The sequence below is a fragment of the Micromesistius poutassou genome (genome assembly GCF_964030765.1).
Source record: "Micromesistius poutassou genome assembly, chromosome: 18".
Taxonomy (NCBI): Eukaryota; Metazoa; Chordata; class Actinopteri; order Gadiformes; family Gadidae; genus Micromesistius; species Micromesistius poutassou.
Window position 1 is genome coordinate 14189416 of NC_140288.1, and position 21476 is coordinate 14210891.

Sequence of the window (21476 nt, forward strand, 5' to 3'; positions counted from 1 at the left end):
TTGTTTCGAGAACATTTTGTTCCCGATTTTCATCACACAGTAAACTATTTCTGTGGGTTGCAATTTGCACTTATTGGCTTTGTGATTCACACTGGACACGCGTTTCGGTGGATTAACACCCAGTTGAGGGTATATATGAGATATATGATGTATTACAAAGTAGAAGTAAGGCTTCACTTTGAGGGGCGTGGACAGCAAACACGTGTTTTCTGTCAACACTGCTACGTCACCGCCAACCCGGAAAAACAATTCAGGTTCTACTGATGGTTGTGTTGACATCGGTGTACACATCATCCACATCTTATCAAGGGGAGTCCAATGAATGTATGGTTCACATGCTCAAGGAAGGTTTCCAGGGGACGTCGTACTTTTCTTCGGCGTTCATAGGGATGAACGTTTCAGGGTTAGCGTCGCTATGTGAACTTATTATACACTATATGCAGTAGTTCAGTTTGAAGTTATGGATGAAACCGATCACTTACAAACTTTTGATCCGTCGGTATCCTACAGTGTACAGACGTACTGTGAAGAGATGCTGGGACAATCCTGCTGAGTTCAGGCTGTCAATTGCCTGGAGATATGAGAACACATCATCAACCATGGTACCTTTAAAACGAAGGAAAGTGGCTTCTTCAAACGGTGGTCAGAGTGGTGACACTGACACCAGTAAAGAAAGTCGTTTTCCACAAGCAGTGATCTTCATATTAGAGAGGAGAATGGGAGCGAGTAGGAGAACCTTCCTTGCAAAACTGGGGCGAAGTAAAGGGTTCAGAATAGAGGACACCTACAGGTAGGCTGTACTGTATTTATTATTTTTTTAAATGTTAAATTCTACCCCAACTCCTTCCTAACCATAAGGCATGCCATTGCAAAAACGGTAAGCCACAATGGTTTCAGCAATTTTAATTTTCAACTGCGCAGTGAGTCAGTGACACACATCATATCGGAAAACAACAGTGGAGACGAGGTGAGGACATGGTGGGGAGAAAGGGGACAGCATCAGTCCAGACCACCGGTCCACCTTCTGGACATCAGCTGGTACACTGAGAGCATGCGGGAAGGCCAACCTGTTGCCATACTGGACAGACACCGGTTACAGGTAAAGGACTCAAAACTCACCTGTTCAGAGTTCACCTAGACTCTGCATAGCCATTCAGTCCCTTTATTTGTCTGTTGTACGTCCTGGCACTTAATGAACGCACTTAATGCACGTTGTATTCATTCATTGTACTTAATTGTGTAGCATGCATCTTGTGTAGCATGTACTTAGTTGTGTAGCATCTGCAGTAGCTAGCTATCACTGCTGTATACGGGGAATGGGGTCAGCCTGGCGATTGTTAGTACTTGCACTTGGTTCTATGAACGTCTTTACTGTACCGACAGCAATATATTGTTTCACTTCTTATGACAAATGTACTTATTGTAAGTCGCTTTGGATAAAAGCGTCCGCTAAATGCCCTAAATGTACTAAGATATTAACCAGAGCATGGTTCTTATTGGTTTACTGGGATTATGGGGTTATAGTTTTACAGTACTAATTTGTTCCTGGTTGTTGTATTGTGTACCATTCTGGACTTTTACACTCATTGTGGTTCGATTTTTAATCTTGGTTGGTTACTTATATTGCCTCATGCATATGCTGGTGATGCTAGTTCTTTCTATTTTTCACTTCAGGACTTCAGTCAATGTATTCTAAGGGTTAGGGACCATTAATGTGACAGCCTTTCACTAGTTGTGGTTTTGTGCCAGATGTAATTGAGTGGTATAACTGTTGGGGTAAAAAAATAAAAGAAAATAAAAAACCCTTTTTCTGTTTTTTTTAGGAGCAGGAGGGAAACCCTGTTGAAGCACCAGTGTTCTCAGTGTCCAGCTACGCATGTCAGAGGAACACCCCCCAGCCCGGACACAATACCCTTCTCACTGTCAGTCAATACCTTCGTTTCCCCTCCTGTCTAAATTCATGTCTGGTGTATTAGTGCCAGACGTTACAGTATTGGTATTAGTGACATGTATGAAGTATGACATATTGGGGGACTGAACCTTCTTCAATATGAAGAAGGTTCACTTCAGTTTGAAGTGTTAGAATCCCTGCCCTCGGAGGTTGTGGGTTCAAACTCTAAAGTACCGCAGTCTAACCTCTAGGCGTCCTTGAGCAAGATGCCCTAAACCCCAACCTGCTCTTAAAGGACACAATGTCACTGAAATGTGTACACCTTTAAAGGAGATATGTTGTCTAAAGGTCTAAAGAATGACTCATACTCACTCTCACTCTCTCTCTCTCTCTCTGTGTGTGTGGGGTCTCTCTCTCTCTCTCTCTGTGTGTGTGTGTGGGGTCTCTCTCTCTCTCTCTGTGTGTGGGGTCTCTCTCTCTCTCTCTGTGTGTGTGTGTGTGGGGTCTCTCTCTCTCTCTCTCTCTCTCTCTCTCTCTCTCTCTCTCTCTCTCTCTCTCTCTCTCTCTTTCTGTGTGTGGGGTCTCTCTCTCTCTCTCTCTTTCTGTGTGTGTGGGTCTCTCTCTCTCTCTCTCTCTGTGTGTCTCTCTCTCTCTCTCTCTCTCTCTCTCTCTCTCTCTCTCTCTCCCTGTGTGTCTCTCTCTCTCTCTCTCTCTCTCTCTCTCTCTCTCTCTCTCTCTCTCTCTCTCTCTCTCTGTGTGTGGGGTCTCTCTCTCTCTCTCTCTCTCTCTCTCTCTCTCTCTCTCTCTCCTCTCTGTGTGTGGGGTCTCTCTCTCTCTCTCTCTCTCTCTCTCTCTCTCTCTCTCTCTCTCTCTCTCTGTGTGTGGGGTCTCTCTCTCTCTCTCTCTCTCTCTCTCTCTCTCTCTCTCTCTCTGTGTGTGGGGTCTCTCTCTCTCTCTCTCTCTCTCTCTCTCTCTCTCTCTCTCTCTCTCTCTCTCTCTCTCTCTCCCTCCACCAGGCGGCCTTGTCCGTCCCTGGCTGAGAGTGCGGAGCTGAGTGCAGACGAGGGGCGGGGCCTTGCGTTCAGGCGGTCCGAGGGCCTCCTGCGCTCCCTGGACAGACGCGTCCGGGGCCCCGCCCAGCTCCGGGGGTTACCCTGCCTCGGGGACCACTCACGGAGGGTCATTCAGGTCCCCACACACACACACACACACACACACACACACACACACACACACACACACACACACACACTCACTCACTCACTCACTCACTCACTCACTCACTCACTCACTCACTCACTCACTCACTCACTCACTCACTCACTCACTCACTCACTCACTCACTCACTCACTCACTCACTCACTCACTCACTCACTCACTCACTCACTCACTCACTCACTCACTCACTCACTCACTCACTCACTCACTCACTCACTCACTCACTCACTCACTCACTCACTCACTCACTCACTCACTCACTCACTCACTCACTCACTCACTCACTCACTCACTCACTCACTCACTCACTCACTCACTCACTCACTCACTCACTCACTCACTCACTCACTCACTCACTCACTCACTCACTCACTCACTCACTCACTCACTCACTCACCAAAATTGTTGGTGGGGCGCAGTAATAGAAAAAAATGAATTTGGTAGATTTGATTTCCTGTATTCTGGTGCATTTTGGGGATGGCCACTACCTATTACCTATTACCTACTGCTCATTCAGATTCATAGCCTACATCCTGACTTGCAGGGCCTGGGCAAGCTCACCCATTGTTGTTATTATGATATTGAGGCAAATCATGATCACTGTCCTATAGCGTCCATTATTGTGTCTCAGTGGCTATTTCAAATGCAGTTAGAAATATGGGACAGTTGCTTTGTATTGTTTATATGCTACAGGCCGAAAGACTAAATTAATATGTAACTTACTTGCTCCTTTTATGTATAACATTGCTTGGGGAGTCCAATTCCTCCACTGCAATGGGTGGAAAGTGCTTTTACAACTCTCTCTGCTAGTTAGCGATCCATCTCTTCTCTGCTGTAGTTGTGTTGCGCGAGCGTTGCTGAGGGAGGTAGCCTATTTGATTGATTCGCTGAATTGTCCAATCGTGTGGTGTTAAAAAAAACTGAAAAGCCATACCATAGACCTCGAAGAAGAATAAGTCCCGCCTCTGAGGCTCCCGGTTCCCTCGGTCAAATGTCTATGGGAAATGACACGGGGTTTTTGAATGATCGTACATAACAAACTCTGTAGGTGGCGAAGAAGTAAAAGCTGCTTCACGTTTTGAACTACACACTTTTTCCATCTAGTTTCGACCGGCTTTTTGGATTTTCGGTGCCGTTAATATAGCATTTATAATCGTTTACTACTTTAACGGCACAGACAATCCAAAAAGCCAGTGGTTGCTGGCAGTTGCAAGTACGGTCTATCACACAATTAAACGAGGATAAACGCTATGTATTTTTGTTGATTTATTCTGTATGTATAATAGTTTATTCAAAGTTGGCAGATATATTTGAGTGAATATTTCACGGAGGGGCGGCGCCCTAGCGCCCTCTATTGACCCACCGCCACCGGTGGCTATGGTGTCAGACCCCCAGCCTAACGGTACTGGGTTCGATCCCCATTGTCTGCTGGAGGCTCTGACCTCATCTGTATCGATTCTCACAGGATCTTTTGGAGAATGGAGTGTCGAGTGAAGTCGAAGAAACCAAGTTGTCTTCGCGCTACAAAGCCATGAAGGTCTGTACACCTAAACGAAATATCTTTTTTAATCTCAGAATTATTATTATCCTGTCAGAAGGACATTAGGCTCAATTACAGTTGCTCATATTTATTCTCAAAAATCTTTCCATGGAAAGGTGAACAAAAAAATTAAAAACCACGTCTAGTCTCATGAAACATGCAATGTAATGATCACACTGTGTTATTGTTGACTTTGCATGTACTGTGTACTAATTAAGCAAGGGTCTCAGTTGCTGACAGGGATCTTCGGGGTGGGTGTGAAGACGGCTAAACGGTGGTTTACCGAGGGGATATGTAGCCTCGCACAGCTGGAAACATCAGGACACTCGCTCAACGCAGCACAGCAAGCAGGTGTGTGTGTGTGCGTGTGCGTGTGCGTGTGTGTGCGTGTGTGTGTGTGTGTGTGTGCACGCGTGCGCGCACGTGTGTGTCATGATAACATAATATAAGCATCTTAATATCCTTTGTCTTTTTCAGGTCTAAAGTACTACACTGACCTAAACCAATCGGTGAGCAGAGACGAGGCGGACGCCGTCAGCATCATGGTGGAGGACGCGGTGCGCTCGGTCTTACCAGGAGCGCAGGTCACCCTGGCCGGAGGATTCAGGAGGTATCCGGAATATTCCTGTTCCGGAATTTGAGCGGCGTCTACACTTTGCTGGATTAACGTGAAGAGGCATTCTCTTAAGCCTGAAAATGATGATGTATAATTGTTGCGTAATCTAGCTGGTGGCGACTGGGTGGCAGTCAGGCAGTCTCTCTGTTTAAGGGTGTGATGGACAGCTTTTGAAAATGCTGTCCATCCACACGTTTTTATATTAAGCCAACACAGCCTTAAAGCTATGGGAGGCAATTTATTCGAGGAATTTATTTTTGGAATATTTTTTTTAATGCTCTTACATTTTGACCACAACAAATAAATCAAAGACTCTAACTTTGGCTGTCGAAGGCCTGTGATAAGCCAGTTCAATCATTAAAGGGGTAGTTCGGAATTTTGGACATCTGACCTCATTTCCAAGTGAGCCAGTGTGTTATTAATCATTGGAGACCGTTTTCAACACTTTTCATTCAGTCCTTCTAGTCGCAGAAATCGCTGGTGCTAGGCTAGCGGGAGGGGAACTGTCGAGGGGAACTGCCATTTGCCATTAAAATCAGTTTTAACCACTCCACAGTACACCTGAGGCACACCAATTATAACGCCAGACCATCGATGTAAATATCTGTGTTGGTAGAATAATGGTAGAAATAAAACTACCCTTGCATCGCATTGCATTTAGTTTATAATCGCTGGAGTTGGAAGCAAGCTACGGCAGCGGTGGACTGATATTACCTGGAGTGTGCTTCTCTGTTTATGTTCTCCTGTAGTGAATTGGTTGCTACACCGGAGCAAAGTGAAATTCCGCCGCTGCTTAGAAAGTAGTCCCTCAAAATTTTATGCGATCATTGCGATACAAGGATAGTTTTATTGCTAATATTATTCTATCAACACAACACAGACATTTACATTGATAGTCAGGCGTTAATTGGTTTGCCTCGGGTGTACTGTGGAGTGGGTAAAACTGTTTATTTACTGTTTATTGGCAGGCTAGCGGTTCCCCTCAACTTGCGCTAGCCTAGCACCAGCGATTTCTGCAACTAGAAGGACTGAATGAAACGTGTTGAAAACGGTCTCCAATGATTAATAACACACTGGCTCACTTGGAAATGAGGTCCAATCCAAAGAAAATGATTGGATGGCCTACCTGTCTATCTACCTACCTACCAATCTCAATATATCTATTCATCTGTCCATCTTATGGTAACAAAATGCCTGTGACTGATTTCAGAGGGAAGATGAGTGGCCATGATGTTGATTTTCTGATCACGCACCCTGACGAAGGGAAAGAGGAGGGACTCATTCATAAAGTCATCGCCTGTTTGGAGTCTCGGGTAAACATGTTCCCGAATTTCTGATGAATCCTGACAAATTTGTTCTCCACTTACTCATACTTGTAGTTTGTAATTAGGCTTCTGTCTATGTTTTTCACAAATATTTAAAATGTTACGCCACTACTGTAATACCTTTTAAATGCATTTGTTAGAGTTGGATGGGACCTTTGATTACCTTCATGTCACACAGTTCATACGTACACGTCATTTCAAAAACCGAGGGTTTCATACAACAGTGAATTGAACTCTGACGTTCCCTTATCGTTCTCCAGGGGATACTGCTGTACCACCAGACCAACAGGAACACCTACCAGGAGTCAGCTCAGGGTGCTGGCCGACCAAGCTCCAGCATGGACCGCTTTGAGAGATGCTTCTCCATCTTCAAACTGACCAATGACAGCAATCCTGAGGACACAAGGCGTGCTCAGGTACCGTCATGCTGTCAAGGAGCAGGTAGGAGTATAAATGTAGGAGGAGTGAGGGCAGCTTGCCACAGGGTGACTGCAGGTCAGACTGCGGACAATGGGGTACTAACCCAGTACCCAGAAGCCCCCTGGCCACTAAACTATCCTACCCACAGACCCCCCACTAACAGACTAACACCCCCTCCTTCAGAAACAGGTATTAAAGACACCATACCAGTTAATCTTAAGATATCAAATCATATTGGTAAGCGAGTTGAGGGGGCGTCATTTAAACCATAAAAATTCTGGAGGATCAATACACATTCCTCCCCTGTATAGATTTAGTCGCCGCCCTCATATCCTGTTTTTCTCTGAAATGTGTGGATTCACAGAGGCAGGTATGTCACCTCGGTCCTTCTCTAATACAGCCTTTTCTTGTTTGAGGAAATTGGGTCTGCACCCACGCCCTGGAATGTATGCGTAATTACGTTGTGTTGCCATTACATGGGTAACGGGTTGTAAATGCGTCCGCAGAACGGCATGCATTATACCACTTTACATTATGCCATTAAATAATTCACATCCTGGTTAATCCTGGGCCTGCAGGAGCAGCCTAAGCAGCAGGATCCGGCCCGGGCTCCAGTGGAAGTGGAGCCGGGCTCTGGTGGCAGACCCTGGAGAGCGGTGAGAGTGGACCTGGTGGTCTCCCCCATAAGCCAGTTTGCGTTTGCTCTGCTGGGCTGGACTGGGTCCAAGGTAGGAGCTAATGGCTTCCTAGCAATTTTAGTGGGAGTTAAATTCTCTTGCGTTTCTTTTTTTTTTTGTTTCTACGAGATGTCTCGTACGTCGAGGTCAAAGAGAGCCGATGTTGTGTTGCAGTTGTTCGAGAGGGAGATGCGGCGCTGGGCGGTTCACGAGAAGTCCATGTCCTTAAGCAGCCATGCACTGTACGACAGAAACCAGGTAGAGAGACATACTATGACTTCATCACAGAGAGAGAGAGAGAGAGAGACACGTAGGTAGGGGCAGCTCCTCTGCACTCTGGTCCTGTAGCTTTTCAGAAACTTGGTCATGCAGCTGCGCCGGTATCGATCGTGTTCTTTAATTGTACTCAGCCGGACTTGTAAGTGGATTTGGATAAAAGCAACTGTCGGATGACTAAGTAACTGAATGTGAAAGTCCATCATCCGCTTCCCTTTGTTTTTCTCCAGGAGAGGTATTTAAGAGCGAGCTCTGAAGAGGAGATCTTTGCTCATCTCGGTCTGGAGTACATCTCCCCCACCGGGAGAAATGCCTGACCCACTGTCCTCTCCATCCATTAAGCAAGCTTCCCTTCTGCAGTACACAACAACACTGTGGCGATGACCTAATGGATTTTAATATGGTTAAATATTGATTGATTATATTTTTTATGCCCACGTTGATGGTAATATGCCAGTGCCTGTTTGTTTCTGGATAATAAAATGCTGAAATGAAACGCATTAAAGGATACATTATCTATCTTTTTTTTTATTTTGACCGCAATTCGCTCTTAAAAAAAACTGTTTACGGTTTTGAAACTGCATAATTTACTATGCCGTTTTGAATAAATCTGAACCCTATAAAGCTTATGATCATTTTCAGTAAACAGGGTTTAGATGCATGAATATTTATGACATTTCAGTAGCAGGGCTGGTGGTCCACCCCACATAACAGGAAACCTAGAAAATTACCATAGCAACAGAATAACCATAGCGACCAGGTTGGTTTCCTTTGTGTGATCTAGGCATTAACACTACTGACTATCTGACACAGAATACTGAAGGAAATCATGCCGGGAAATGCCAACCTCTCGATTTAATTATGAATTGCAATTTCAGGACTTTTGAGGTAGAATGCAGTAAGTGTGATTAGTTATCGTGCTGGGGTTGAGAAGAGTAGGGAAAGAATTGGAGAGAAGCGAAATAAGGACCACAGCCGTGCGACGTATCCCAGGTTTACGTACGACAGTTGCTTGAACACACACACACACACATGCAGACGCACACCGGCACACACACACACACACACACACCTGTTGACCTGAATTCAAACGTATCTACTCCTCATTTGCATGCATTGTTGAAAAGTATATATATATATATATCAGTATATCTGATATATATATATATTATACCTATATATCTGCAAAGCAAACTAAATACTTTGCGTGCTGTGTGAGCATACATGATTGTGTGCATGTACATGCATGTGGTTGTGTGTGCCTATGTGTGCACGTGGATGTGTGGGTATGTAACTGTACACGTGTTTGTGTGTGTGTGCATGCCTATTGCCTACGTGTGTGTGTGTGTGTGTGCATGCTTGTGTGTGTGTGTGTGTGTGTGTGCATGCCTGCTTGTGTGTGTGTGTGTGCATGCTTGTGTGTGTGTGTGTGCATGCCTGCTTGTGTGTGTGCGTGCATGCCTGTGTGTGTGCGTGCGTGCCTGCTTGTGTGTGTGGCTGTAGGTGTTTCCTCAAATTTTTAACAGCCTCATTAACCTCTAAATAGTGTCTTCACTTCAAAGAGCCGCCGTTGCCTCTCACACCTCCGCGGCACGGATCACTCGGATCACGGCACGCACGCACACACACACACACACACACACACACACACACACACACGTGTATTCATCACAGGACATGATCCATGGATCCCCCCACGACATCCCTCCTCATACAAGACAGTATATTACCAGTGTTATGGAGTTATTATGGTGGACAACATGCCTTTACGGTCCATTTTTATTGTCATGCCAAATCCCTCATTCACACGGTGTTGTGCTTTTGACGCCTGATGTGTGACCCGCTGGATGGAGACAATAGCGCTCCCTGGGCGGGGAGACGTCTGGGGGCCGAGACGCGGTGCACTACTGTGATACAGATACACTACGTAGTGGGATGAGTCAGTGGAGGTCCCACTGACACTATTACAGGTTTATCTTTTTCTTCTTATATATATATCTAAATGTATAGATATATTTACAGATAGATATAGATTACTTTGAGAATAACGTTAATTGGGGGGGAAAAAGGGATGAATATATAATATATAATATTATTATAATATTATATTAGGTTGGGGACCAGAGACCGCAGTGGGATTTATGTGAGCATGGTGTCAATCAAGTTCTATATGTTCTCTACTTTTTGTGTTAACATTTCAACATTCAAATGTCAGATTTCTAAACAACATTACAACTGGTGACCTCACATTCATCAAACCAAAAGCAGCACGGGAAAAAGTTGCAGTGAGACCTGTTTTTAGAGGAGGAACGCCCGTCCTTCGAATACATAACATTCCCCACGCATCCCCAAGTACCACGGCAAGTTGACTTTCACAGAAACCAAAGCGTCTCTCTCGTATCTCCATGTCTGTCTCCCAGCCCGGGGAAACCGTTTAGCATGCAGAACATTATGAGCTGCCCTCTCTGCACACTTCAAGCCCCTCTTAAGCGACCCAGGGTTCATTTAAATTATCCCAGGCAGTACGGTGTGTGTGTGTGTGTGCGCGTGTTGATGTGTGTTTCAATATGTGTGTGTTTGAATGTGTGTGTGTGTGTGTGTTTGAATGTGTGTGTGTGTGTGTTTGAATGTGTGTGTGTGTGTGTTTGAATGTGTGTGTGTGTGTGTGTGTGTTTGAATGTGTGTGTGCGTGTGTGTGTTTGAATGTGTGTGTGTGTGTGTGTGTGTTTGAACGCGTGTGTGCGTGCACGTGCGTGTAAACGTGTGTGTGTGTTCGAATGTGTGTGTGTTTGTGTTTTATATGCCCCTCTGTGCTCTCCTTTTGTCCATCTGACCATGGGAGTCGCTGCCCCTGCTAGTCCAGATCGACACACTACGCCCCCCCTGCTCGCCCCCCCGCTACGACCCATCAAAGCCCCCAGGGCCTTCCTTTGAAGGGCTTGATAGGCATCAATAGAGCTGGGGAAGGGAACCTGACAGAGTGCTGCAGACAAGGCGGGCCAGTGCTGGAGACCATACAGGCAACGCAGATCAATGATTATTTAGGTGTTACACACACTGCCAGCCCCCCTAGACCCCCCCCCCCCCCGCCGCCGTCTTAACATCCCCTCTCTCTCTCTGTCTGTGTCTGTCTGTCTGTCTGTCTGTCTGTCTCCCTCTCTCTCTCTCTGTTTGTGTCTGTCTGTCTGTCTCTCTCCCTCTCTCTCTCTGTCTGTGTCTGTCTGTCTGTCTCTCTCCCTCTCTCTCTCTGTCTGTGTCTGTCTGTCTGTCTCTCTCCCTCTCTCTCTGTCTGTGTCTGTCTGTCTGTCTCTCTCCCTCTCTCTCTCTGTCTGTGTCTGTCTGTCTGTCTCTCTCCCTCTCTCTCTCTGTCTGTGTCTGTCTGTCTCCCTCTCTCTCTCTCTGTCTGTGTCTGTCTGTCTGTCTGTCTCCCTCTCTCTCTCTGTCTGTGTCTGTCTGTCTGTCTCTCTCCCTCTCTGTCTGTCTGTCTGTCTCTCTCCCTCTCTCTCTCTGTCTGTGTCTGTCTGTCTCTCTCCCCCTCTCTCGCTCTCTCTCTGTGTCTGTCTGTCTGTCTCTCTCCCTCTCTCTCTCTTCACACACACTCCAATCAGTGGAAGAGTGCGTTTACTTGCTTGAAATTCGGTCAATACTTTTGGTTAATGCTTCACAAAACCATGCATGCACGCACGCACGAGCACACACACACACACACACACACACACACACACACAAGGCCACACACACAGATCAGTCGAAGTGGGTTTCATCTATTTTCTGAAGATGTGTTGAAGTCTGTTTTTTTGTGTTTTGGCACGCAGTCCTGCTCAAATGAAGCATGGAAAGGAGTTTGTGTGAAGTGTGTGTGTGTGTGTGTGTGTGCGTGTGCGCGTGTGCGCTTGATCTATTTCCACTCTGTACGATATATACTGCCAATCTGTCCAAGCCATTCAACACATGGGATGGTCTGGTAGGAACGTGGCTGTCTGTCAAAGTGCTCCATCTCCATCTTCTCCTTGTTGTCGTCGTTGTTGTTATCGTTGTGGTGGGTTTTAGGGCCGGCCGTGTGTCTGAGCCTGGGGGCCGGGGGCTGTGTTTGTGTCCTTAACAGGCTGGCAAACAGGCCCATTAGAGATGAAAGGCTTCGAATTGAGCCAATCAAAGGGGAGCTCTGCAGGGAGTCTGTTACCCCACAGACAGCCACTCGGAGACTGGGTGGGGGGGCAGTGAGTAGCACGTCTTCTCGGGGGTTGGACCCCCGCCCCCCCCCCCCCCCACCCCACTGCCATAGACACAGACAGATCAGTCTGGGAGTCTGCGGGCATCGACGGCATAACCTGAGATCAGAGTATGTTTGTCTGTTTGACCATTTGTTTGTATCTGTTTGTAAGTATTTGTTATAAAGAATTTGGGGGGGGCTTACTTTTTATTTTTGGTTGCTTTCGTGATGTCACTCAGGAGCTGACCTGCGCTGACCCCTTCTTAGACACATACGTGCACACACAGACACACACATACACACATGGACAAACACACACACACACAGGAATGTGTTGTAAAACTTGAGTGATTACTGTTCGACGTTAAAGATGTCTTTTTTTACTTTCATTCCCTCAATCCCTCTCCCTAAAACTCTCTCTCCCGCTCTCTGTCGCTGCCCCGCTATAGGCCCAGAAGACTATGCTGTGTAACGTAGCTGATAGGTATCAGTATTGTTCCTGATAGGGCTGGGCTGGGAGTCTTTGATGTGACGTCTGGTGAGTGAACAAGATGCGGACAGGCAAAGACTGAACGGGAACCGGCAATGACTGCAGAAAGGGACAACATCTGTGAGGGCCTACCGACAAACTGAGCCCACAGACCCTATACAAAAACCTAGATTTGTGTCCATCACTTTATAGGAAAAAGGTTTATGAATTTTAATTCCTCTCAAAAATGTGAGACACACACACACACACACACACAGATACACACACACACACACACACACACACACAGATACACACACACACACACACACACCTCATTCCCTCAAAGTATGGTGTTTGAACAGCCAACATAACCGTACATTCAATTGAAAACTTTTTTTTAGTCCTTTAAAAATAAATTATATAAATTGTGAAATTATATAAACAGGGCTCGTTTCTGGCGCCACCATTCCTAAAATGGAATCAGCTTTCAGTTGAGGTCATCTCAACTATTGTCCCTCTATCATAGCTCTGAGAGGGGATCATGGGATCAAGTCAATTGGTCTGCCATTGAGGTGATAACGCGTAATAAGTGGCTGTGTGATCCCACCCTGTGAAAAGACCCATAGACTTCGCTTTTAGACTACTATCACGACAACCATTCGGAAGACTAAGGACATGTATTTTGTGTGCAAATCGTGTAAAGGGGGCGGGCGGTGCGGTGCTAGCAATACATTGTGCGTTTAGGGATTAATCCGCTCAGTCTCAAAACGGTCCTCATTGATAAGATAATTGGAGTGCTCGCAGCGCCTGAATAGATCCGGGGGCACTGTGCTCTGCTATGCTATCTGCCCCGCTCCCAGACGGCTGTCTCCGGGGAACCAGTGACGGCCGGTGCTAATAGCTCATTAAGAATACCGGCCACTTCAAAGGCACGCGGAGGCTTTGATACCTACAACGCCCAAGTGACGCCCGAGACGCAGAAAAACAGGCGCAACGCGCGGAATGTGTCGTTTTATATTTTCCCACAAATGAGTTACTGAATCAATGTGCTTTGCTGATTTTTTAGTACTAAGAAAAAGTTGGTTTATTACAGCCGGTTTTATAGGCATATATATATATATGCTACATAAGATAAGGAAACTCAAAGTTTAAATATTATTGCAAACACATCAATTCTCACCTTTTACGCTTTATGGATCATATTTCAGGGAGCGATCACTAATTCCCTCCCACAAATAAGCAGCACATTAAAGTCAGTTTCAAATGAGGGATTTGTAATAAATTAAAGCCATATAAGCCATTTCATATGTGGCAGGATTCTATAATAAAATCAAATGGCAAGTTGAGCGCTCTGACTTTAATGACCCTGGCTAGATGGATCATCAAATTATTTTTTTTACAGTAGAAAAAGACACTCACACAAAAAATATGTCTACATTTATGACATCAAACCATACAAAATAAAGATCAAATAAAACATATAAACTTGTGGACAGACATTGACTGGATGTTTTAGACCAATACACAAATACACAACACACACACACACACACACACACACACACACACACACACACACACAGAAACACACACAGACACACAGACGCAGACTACAGTACAGTATTTACAACAGAAGAGATAGTGGCATCAGATGAGGGGCTGTGTCTAGTGTCTTGTCTCTTTTAAAAGGATGGTGGGGGGGGGTGGGGTGGGGGGGTGGGGGGTGGGCTGGTAGACTTGCTGGAGCCGTAGGTAACAGCCTCATTGAGGGTGATTGTAACATCTTAATTACTCTAGTTGTGAAAACTAAAGGAGGGGAGGGGGAGGGAGGGGAGGACAGGAGGCTTTGATCCTTGACGGAGGATGTCTTTAAAAAAAAAAAAAAGGGAGAGAAAAGGGGAAGGGGTTTCCCTGGGAATAAAGAGGCCAAGCCGCTGAGCAGCAGGCCACTTCCAGCTACTCTCTCTCTCTCTGTGGACACTGGACAGCACACACTGAGGATTTACCTGCCCCTTTTTTTGGATCCAGCTTTTCATTCGTTTGAATTCACCCAGAGAAAACCCAAGCGATTCTAATTCTTTTGTGATTCTCATCTGAAACAGTGTTTTGGAGTGACATCTAGAGTTGCACTCTGTCTACGAGAAGCACCGCTTTGAGACAATGAGGGGACACTTCTCTATCGAGTGGATGGCCAAGAGCAGCCTTTCTGCAGAACCAGGGAGCCCGTCCGTCTCCACCACCACCACCACCACCACCACCCCAGGATTCAGCACCTCAGGAACGCACTCTGAGACCCTGCCAGGCTTCTACTGCAGAGCCAGGCCCCAGATGACTCGGGCTGGCCCAGAGGCCAGCGGCAGCCCTGCGGTGACCCTCGACGTCTCCTCCAACCCTTCCTTCCCCACCAAAGAGGCTGGTATTTTCAATCTGGAAATCCCCCGCAAGAGCAACAACCAACAAGGTACGTTTCAAATGTGAACCACTTCACTAAGATCACGTTAAACGGATGAATGACCGAATTGCTGCAAAAAGATTTTTTACATTATGAAAGTCAAAGTTGAACTCTCTTCCTGCGGATGGCAGATCACAGATGAATGAGTGAATTAAAGGATTAAAATGATGAAAATCTAAAGCTAAAGTTGATTAAAGACGGAGTTGTACAGATCACAGTGTATAATAACTCCTTTCTCTCCTTCTTCCAGTGGCGGAAACAGAGACAGGTTTCAGCAGCGGCACAGAGGAGGAGACCTCCGGCTACGAGAGCGAAGGGGGTCGCTCCCTCTCCTCCTCCACCTCCTCCTCCCCGGTGGCTCTCCCCCACAGCCGGGGCCTCCAGCCTCCTGCCTCCCCTCAGTCCAGGAGGCCCCGCACGGCCTTCACGGCCGAGCAGGTCAACAGCCTGGAGCGGGCCTTCAAGAAGAACGCCTACCTGGGCACCCAGGACAAGTCCGAGCTCTGTCGGAAACTCAACCTCTCCGACAAACAGGTAAGCCGCCCGGCACTCGATCAGCCCACTCATACAGGACCCGCTTATTCAGCCTCAGAGGTTGAATCATACACGATCAGCATTTAGTAAGACTCTCGTTCATGGGTATCTATAAGTAGTGTTAGTCAATACTGCCCCCATAAAAATTGTAATGTACAAGGCGTGAAGATGTTGGATGGGCGAATCACCAGAGACGAGGACAAAGCTATCTGTTATCATTGGAGCTTCACGTTGTTAAACCGAACCTCTTCTTCCTCCTGACCAGATCCGGAACTGGTTCCAGAACCGGCGCATGAAGCTGAAGCGGACCGTGCAGGACGCCCTGGCTCACGCCTGCCAGGCGCACGCCGTGGCCTCCCAGTTCCTGCACTACCCCGACCTCCCCGGGTACCGGCCCGCGCCCTACCCCCGGTTCACCGCCTCTCCGCCGCTGCAGGAGGTCCAGTCCTCCTCCGTCGCCCTGCAGCGCCACCTCCACCCGTACGGCCACCCCCCCCCCTCCTCCTCCTCCTCCGCCGCCGCCGCCGCCGCCGCCACCACCACAGGCCTGCCCAGCAGGGACTCCGGCTTCTTCCACCACCAGTACCCTGCCCTTCCCGCGGGGATGGTGCTGCCCACCGCGGCGCCCGGGCATCTGATGGCAGGGTACCCGGGGCCGTACCCCACGCAGCATTATTAACTGTGCTGTGTGGAGGAGTGGGGGAGGGTGCAGTAGCTTTACCGGGTCAGCTGAATGAAGCAGTTTCATCGGTTGAATCTCGTCGCTCCACTGTGTTATAATGGAATGTATTGTAGAGATTTTATAAAAGTTATAACTGGACCTTTTATATGTTGTTTGGGTATCGTGCAATATTGTATTGTTTCATGTTTTTTCTTAAGTTGTATGTTTTTTCTATTTTTGTTGTATTTAAGGATGAAATTGTAAATTGGTTGTGTTTATCTTTACTTTGTCATTGTATGTTTTGAAATGTGAAATTGCAATAAAAGAATCTAAGAGTTATGTTTGTAAAAACAATAGTTTCCTTTGTCCTACGTGCCTCTCAGATACATATTTCCAATATGAGCAGATAATAAAATTAAATCTTTCTTTAAATAACATGATTAATTCTACTACTCACAGTTTTGACTTAAAGAGGTTGGGATTTTAGTGGCATCTAGCGGTGAGACTGTAGATTGCTACAAACTAAATACCCATCCGCCTCGGAAAGAGCTACGGTGGCCTCTACTGGCCAGTAGGTTCCAGTAGGTATTCCAAAATAATGTTATCGTCGACAGATTCAAAGAGCAATTTATGCCGTTCCTTGATATAATCATAAATTGTATTTACTTAGTCTCTAAAACTATAGGTCAAAGCTTACAAGTAAACGAAATGTATTTCGTTTCTAAAACTTTAGGTCAAAGCTTACAAGTAGATCAGAGATTATGATTGTTCAAATTAATTAATTAATTTTAAAAAAGGTCCTCTCTTCGGCCGTTTGTTCCTAGTACGGTTCATGGGATTATACACTAATCAAAATTCAAAATATAATCCATTTGTGCAAAGTCCGTTCCGCAAATTGCCACCAAATTCTACGCACTAATACTAATACACTAATACACTAATACTACGCTTTAATAAAGTGCAGTCGGCCCAAGCTTGTTTGCAGTGGTAATCAAACCTGAATAGTTTTTTTCCTTTCCCGATCAATTACCCTTTCGATTAGATTTAGATTAGGTTCAGGCAATAACGATGAGGAACTAAGCGGGTACACTGGCAAGCTCTAAAATATAAGATCGCCGTGTAGACAAGTTGAAGGTCTATAATTAATCAATTGAATGCCATATATTATTCTACAACAATACAACTAATGAACGCTTACCGAAATGAGGTTTTACCCTTTCTTCCTTGTGCATTCAAAATAAATCTAAGCCCAACAAATAAATGTAGTAGTAAGAGATGAGGTAATGCAATAGCGGTTGGACAAAAAAAAAAAGCAATGACACACTCACTTTCTAACGAGTCGCGTGACGCTGTAGGTTGGAGCAGCGCCAGTGAAGCAGCGCCACTGTCTGGACATAATGAGTATTGCAATACAACATTTTCAAGGTGAAATTTAACCAACTGAAAGCCCACACTAATGTCACCATGAGCTGCAATTCAAGAAGCCCTAAATTACCAAATCTGAATTATGAATGCATAACGAAATGCATATACCATAGATATACATTGTATGAGCAAAGTAATATGATCTTCTGAGTAATGTAAAAATATTAATATTTAACAACAAAATGATTGAGACATGATAGTCATATTATGTTAAAGTGAAACTGAATTAACCAATAACTTTAAAGTGTTAGATAACTAACTAACGAGGCTTAGGTTGCATCATCATGCAGCCAATAAGGGGTGTTTACTCGTTTATTAAGACCATACATAATCAATATATAAAGGTATTGGCAATGAACATTGCACAACCAATTCATACCAGTCTAACTGGTGTGTGCACGGGTGAATATGTTAGTAATGTAGATGTTATCATTCAGATTGCTGTCTGTGCCTACATCTTTTAGGGTGGTCATCACCTTAACAGCTGTTTGATTTCACTCCCACCATGTGCTTTTAGAACTGTTTGCCTGTGTAGTGATGTACCCCTAAAACCTTCATAGACTGCACAGGCTTATATAGAGAATGTGGTCACGTTGTTATTGGTCTTGATTGTATCACATCAAAATGCATGTGGGTCATCATGGGGGCACTTTAGAGTAATAAACAAGTAGAGAAATGTATGCGTTTGGGTATGCGTATATATATATATATATATATATATATATATATATATATATATATATATATATATATATATATACATGTATATATGTGTGTGTGTGTGTGTGTGTGTGTTAGATCAAGACGATCGATAATAATTTGCTAATGAACCTTTTACGTTATATTGTTTCAGTTATCTAGCTCCTCTGATACAATCATGGCAATAACAACGGGGATACTGTATGCTACAATGTTATTCTAAAAATGTTTTAATGACTCATAAATATCATAACAAGTACATTAGTTACAGAGAAAAAAAATAAAAGTTGTGTGACGATATAACCGGAAGCTCGAGCTACGCCAATGGTCAATGAGACAGACTGTGAGTGGGTGTGATTGGCAACAACCATTGACCAATGGCTGAGCCGATTCTGCATGTACTGTGTTGGGTTGGCCAACCGAGGGCCAATGAGAGGGCCGCTAACTGATGGGAAAGAGCGTACAGTGAGCGCCAGCAAAAAAAAGCAGATACTGAATGGTGGTGCTGAAGATGGCGGATTGTGACAGTGGGAGCGAACGCGGTGGTAGCAGCGGAGGGGGAGGCGGTGGAAGCGGGTTCCAACACTTCCAGCGGGACCAGGAGACCCAGGAGTTGGCCTCCAAGCGTCTGGACATCCAGAACAAGCGCTTCTACCTGGACGTCAAGCAGAACAACAAGGGCAGGTTCATCAAGATCGCCGAGGTGGGGGCAGGCGGCTCCAAAAGTCGGCTGACTCTGTCCCTCTCGGTCGCAGCGGAGTTCCGCGACTATCTCGGGGATTTCATTGAGCATTACGCCCAGCTGGGGCCCAGCAGCCCGGAGCAAATCGCCCAGTCCAGCGTGGGGGAAGACGGCGGGCCGAGGCGAGCGTTGAAGAGCGAGTTTCTAGTTCGGGAGAACCGAAAATACTACCTCGACCTGAAGGAGAATCAGCGGGGGAGGTTCCTACGAATCCGGCAGACCGTAAATCGTGGACCTGGCTTTGGAGTTGGGGGGCCTGTTGGCGGCATGCTATCCGGCCAGACCATAGCCCTTCCGGCCCAAGGGTTAATAGAGTTTCGAGACGCCCTGGCCAAGCTCATAGACGACTATGGGGGAGACGACGAGGAGTTAGCCGGGGGAACCGCGGCCGGTGGCCTCGGCGACCTCCCCGAAGGTACATCTATCATGGTGGACAATAAGAGGTTTTTCTTCGACGTGGGTTCCAATAAATACGGAGTTTTCCTTCGAGTCAGCGAGGTCAAGCCGAGCTACAGGAACTCAATTACCATCCCATTTAAGGCCTGGGGAAAGTTCGGCGGTGCCTTCAGCAGATACGCCGAAGAGATGAAAGATATTCAGGAGAGGCATCGCGATAAAACGTACGAGAGAAGAGAGGAGTCCGAGGCGGATGACGTGGATGACGACTGAGTGATGTGAGAGACAGCTGATCGTCCAACTCGTCTACAGAAGAGTGTACTGCAGAATTCCGCAATGACGGTTTAGGTGCATGACGATTCGAGCTGAGATAGCCTACTAAAAAAAAAATGTCATTTGTGGGGAATATTAATGTAAAGTTCTACAGGATTGGATTATTGTGAAAGTCACGTACTTAGTGAATAACGACTTTATGTCTGGGGAAAAAAAAAAAAAAGAAAGATTATGCTTTATGAGAAAAAATATCCTGCTTAAACCAGCAAATCGGTTTTTCTACCTACAAAAAAGTACATATATTTGCAACATAGTTATATATATTTAAAGTAAGGGTTTTAAATCGACCCCGTTGTCATTTACTTTTCTGGTGGTCTGTCTGTAGAGAAAACCAGCATCCATAGTATTCATGTTCCAGCCCAGGACTCCAGAGTCGAGCGTATGGGATTCTCCTGCCCATGCGTTGCCATGGCAATAGATAGATGGAGAGCAATATAGATTTGTTTCATATCAGGCTGAGAAGATTAATCCTAAAGTTGTGTAAAGTTACTGTGGGGGATTAGCTTTTTAAAACACAAGCTTATCTGAAACAGAAATCAAACATTAACTTTTAATGTGTGGGTTGATACCATCTCAACCAGACTTTTGCAAACGTCGAAATTGGACAACTATTACAACGGATGGAAGTTGGCCGATTCACAAACGGATGTTGGAAGCGCCAGCAGCAAGGAGTCACGTCATAGTTCACGTACAACCGGCCGCTGTGCTAAATCTGCAAAGATCTAGACTGTGGGTGGGGGAGGACCCCATCCCGGTACAGTGCCCTGCCCACCAAAAACGGGAAACCAGGCATCCTCTCTTGCACAAGACTTTATACCACCAAAGCACTACTACAACCAGGAGAGACCTACTGTTTTTTTTTATTAATGACACTGCAGGGTTTTCAAAACCGTGCATGAAAAACAGCGGCGTCCGTTTGACTCCAAGCTCCGCCAGCGCAGTGTTTCAACTGCAGGGGGATGAACCCAAACCGACAGGGAACCACACCAGCCCCCCCATTGACACTCCAAGCCGACGCCTCCATTGCACCGGACACACTGGCAAGCCTCACGACCACTGATGCCGTTCGGGCCCCCGGGCAGCTGACAGAAAGATGGATGATTTTTGTTTAGGCTTTTTTTGTTTTTTTTTTCAAAAAAAAAACAAACTATATTGATTATAAACGACACTAAATGCTAGCTACACTATATGTAACGAGCCAGAAAAGATATTTTGAAATACATAATGTATAATGTAAATTTATTTCAAATTAATTTCGTAAAAAAGAACCAAGACGGGACAGGAATGTTCCCTTTTTTGTTGTTAAAAGAATCTCCTTTGTTTCCCCTAGAGTGAAGATATAACACTTGAATGATTAAAATGAAATTAAATGCAGCATATAATGATGTGATATTTGTAAATCATTTTCCGAACATGCATTAATACATACAACAAAAAAATGTAGGTCTTTGCCAAACTTTCTCCTTTAGAAAGACAACCAGAAGTTCTCATAAATGAAAATGTAGGAACATATCACCTACATACATTACTGTAACTTTACAACTATTTCCATCGGATCTAACTACATTTGAATTAAAATTGAATG

The 21476-nt window shown here is 45.5% G+C and overlaps 2 protein-coding genes and 1 pseudogene across 3 annotated transcripts; all 3 read left to right on the top strand.

The window, feature by feature from the left end:
- The first annotated feature begins 250 nt into the window (after positions 1-250).
- Positions 251-8464, top strand: polm (polymerase (DNA directed), mu). The gene is given in 14 exon segments (XM_084483162.1): positions 251-403; positions 511-790; positions 922-1099; positions 1824-1922; positions 2908-2922; positions 2924-3079; positions 4576-4647; positions 4881-5001; positions 5128-5260; positions 6477-6579; positions 6852-7007; positions 7590-7739; positions 7863-7946; positions 8195-8464. Coding segments are annotated over 13 exon segments (1545 nt in total). The 5' UTR covers positions 251-403; positions 511-599; the 3' UTR covers positions 8282-8464.
- Positions 8465-14809: 6345 nt separating this feature from the next.
- On the top strand, positions 14810-17670 carry ved (ventrally expressed dharma/bozozok antagonist; the record flags this gene model as incomplete). Its single annotated transcript, XM_084483336.1, has 4 exons — positions 14810-15110; positions 15352-15635; positions 15901-16115; positions 17652-17670. The coding sequence occupies 4 exons, from the start codon at positions 14810-14812 to the stop codon at positions 17668-17670; spliced, it is 819 nt and encodes a 272-aa protein (XP_084339462.1).
- A 1221-nt stretch (positions 17671-18891) lies between these two features.
- LOC311363200 (transcriptional regulator protein Pur-beta pseudogene) lies at positions 18892-21265 on the top strand (annotated as a pseudogene). Its single transcript has one exon. The product of its transcript is annotated as a transcriptional regulator protein Pur-beta pseudogene (transcript).
- Positions 21266-21476: the final 211 nt, after the last annotated feature.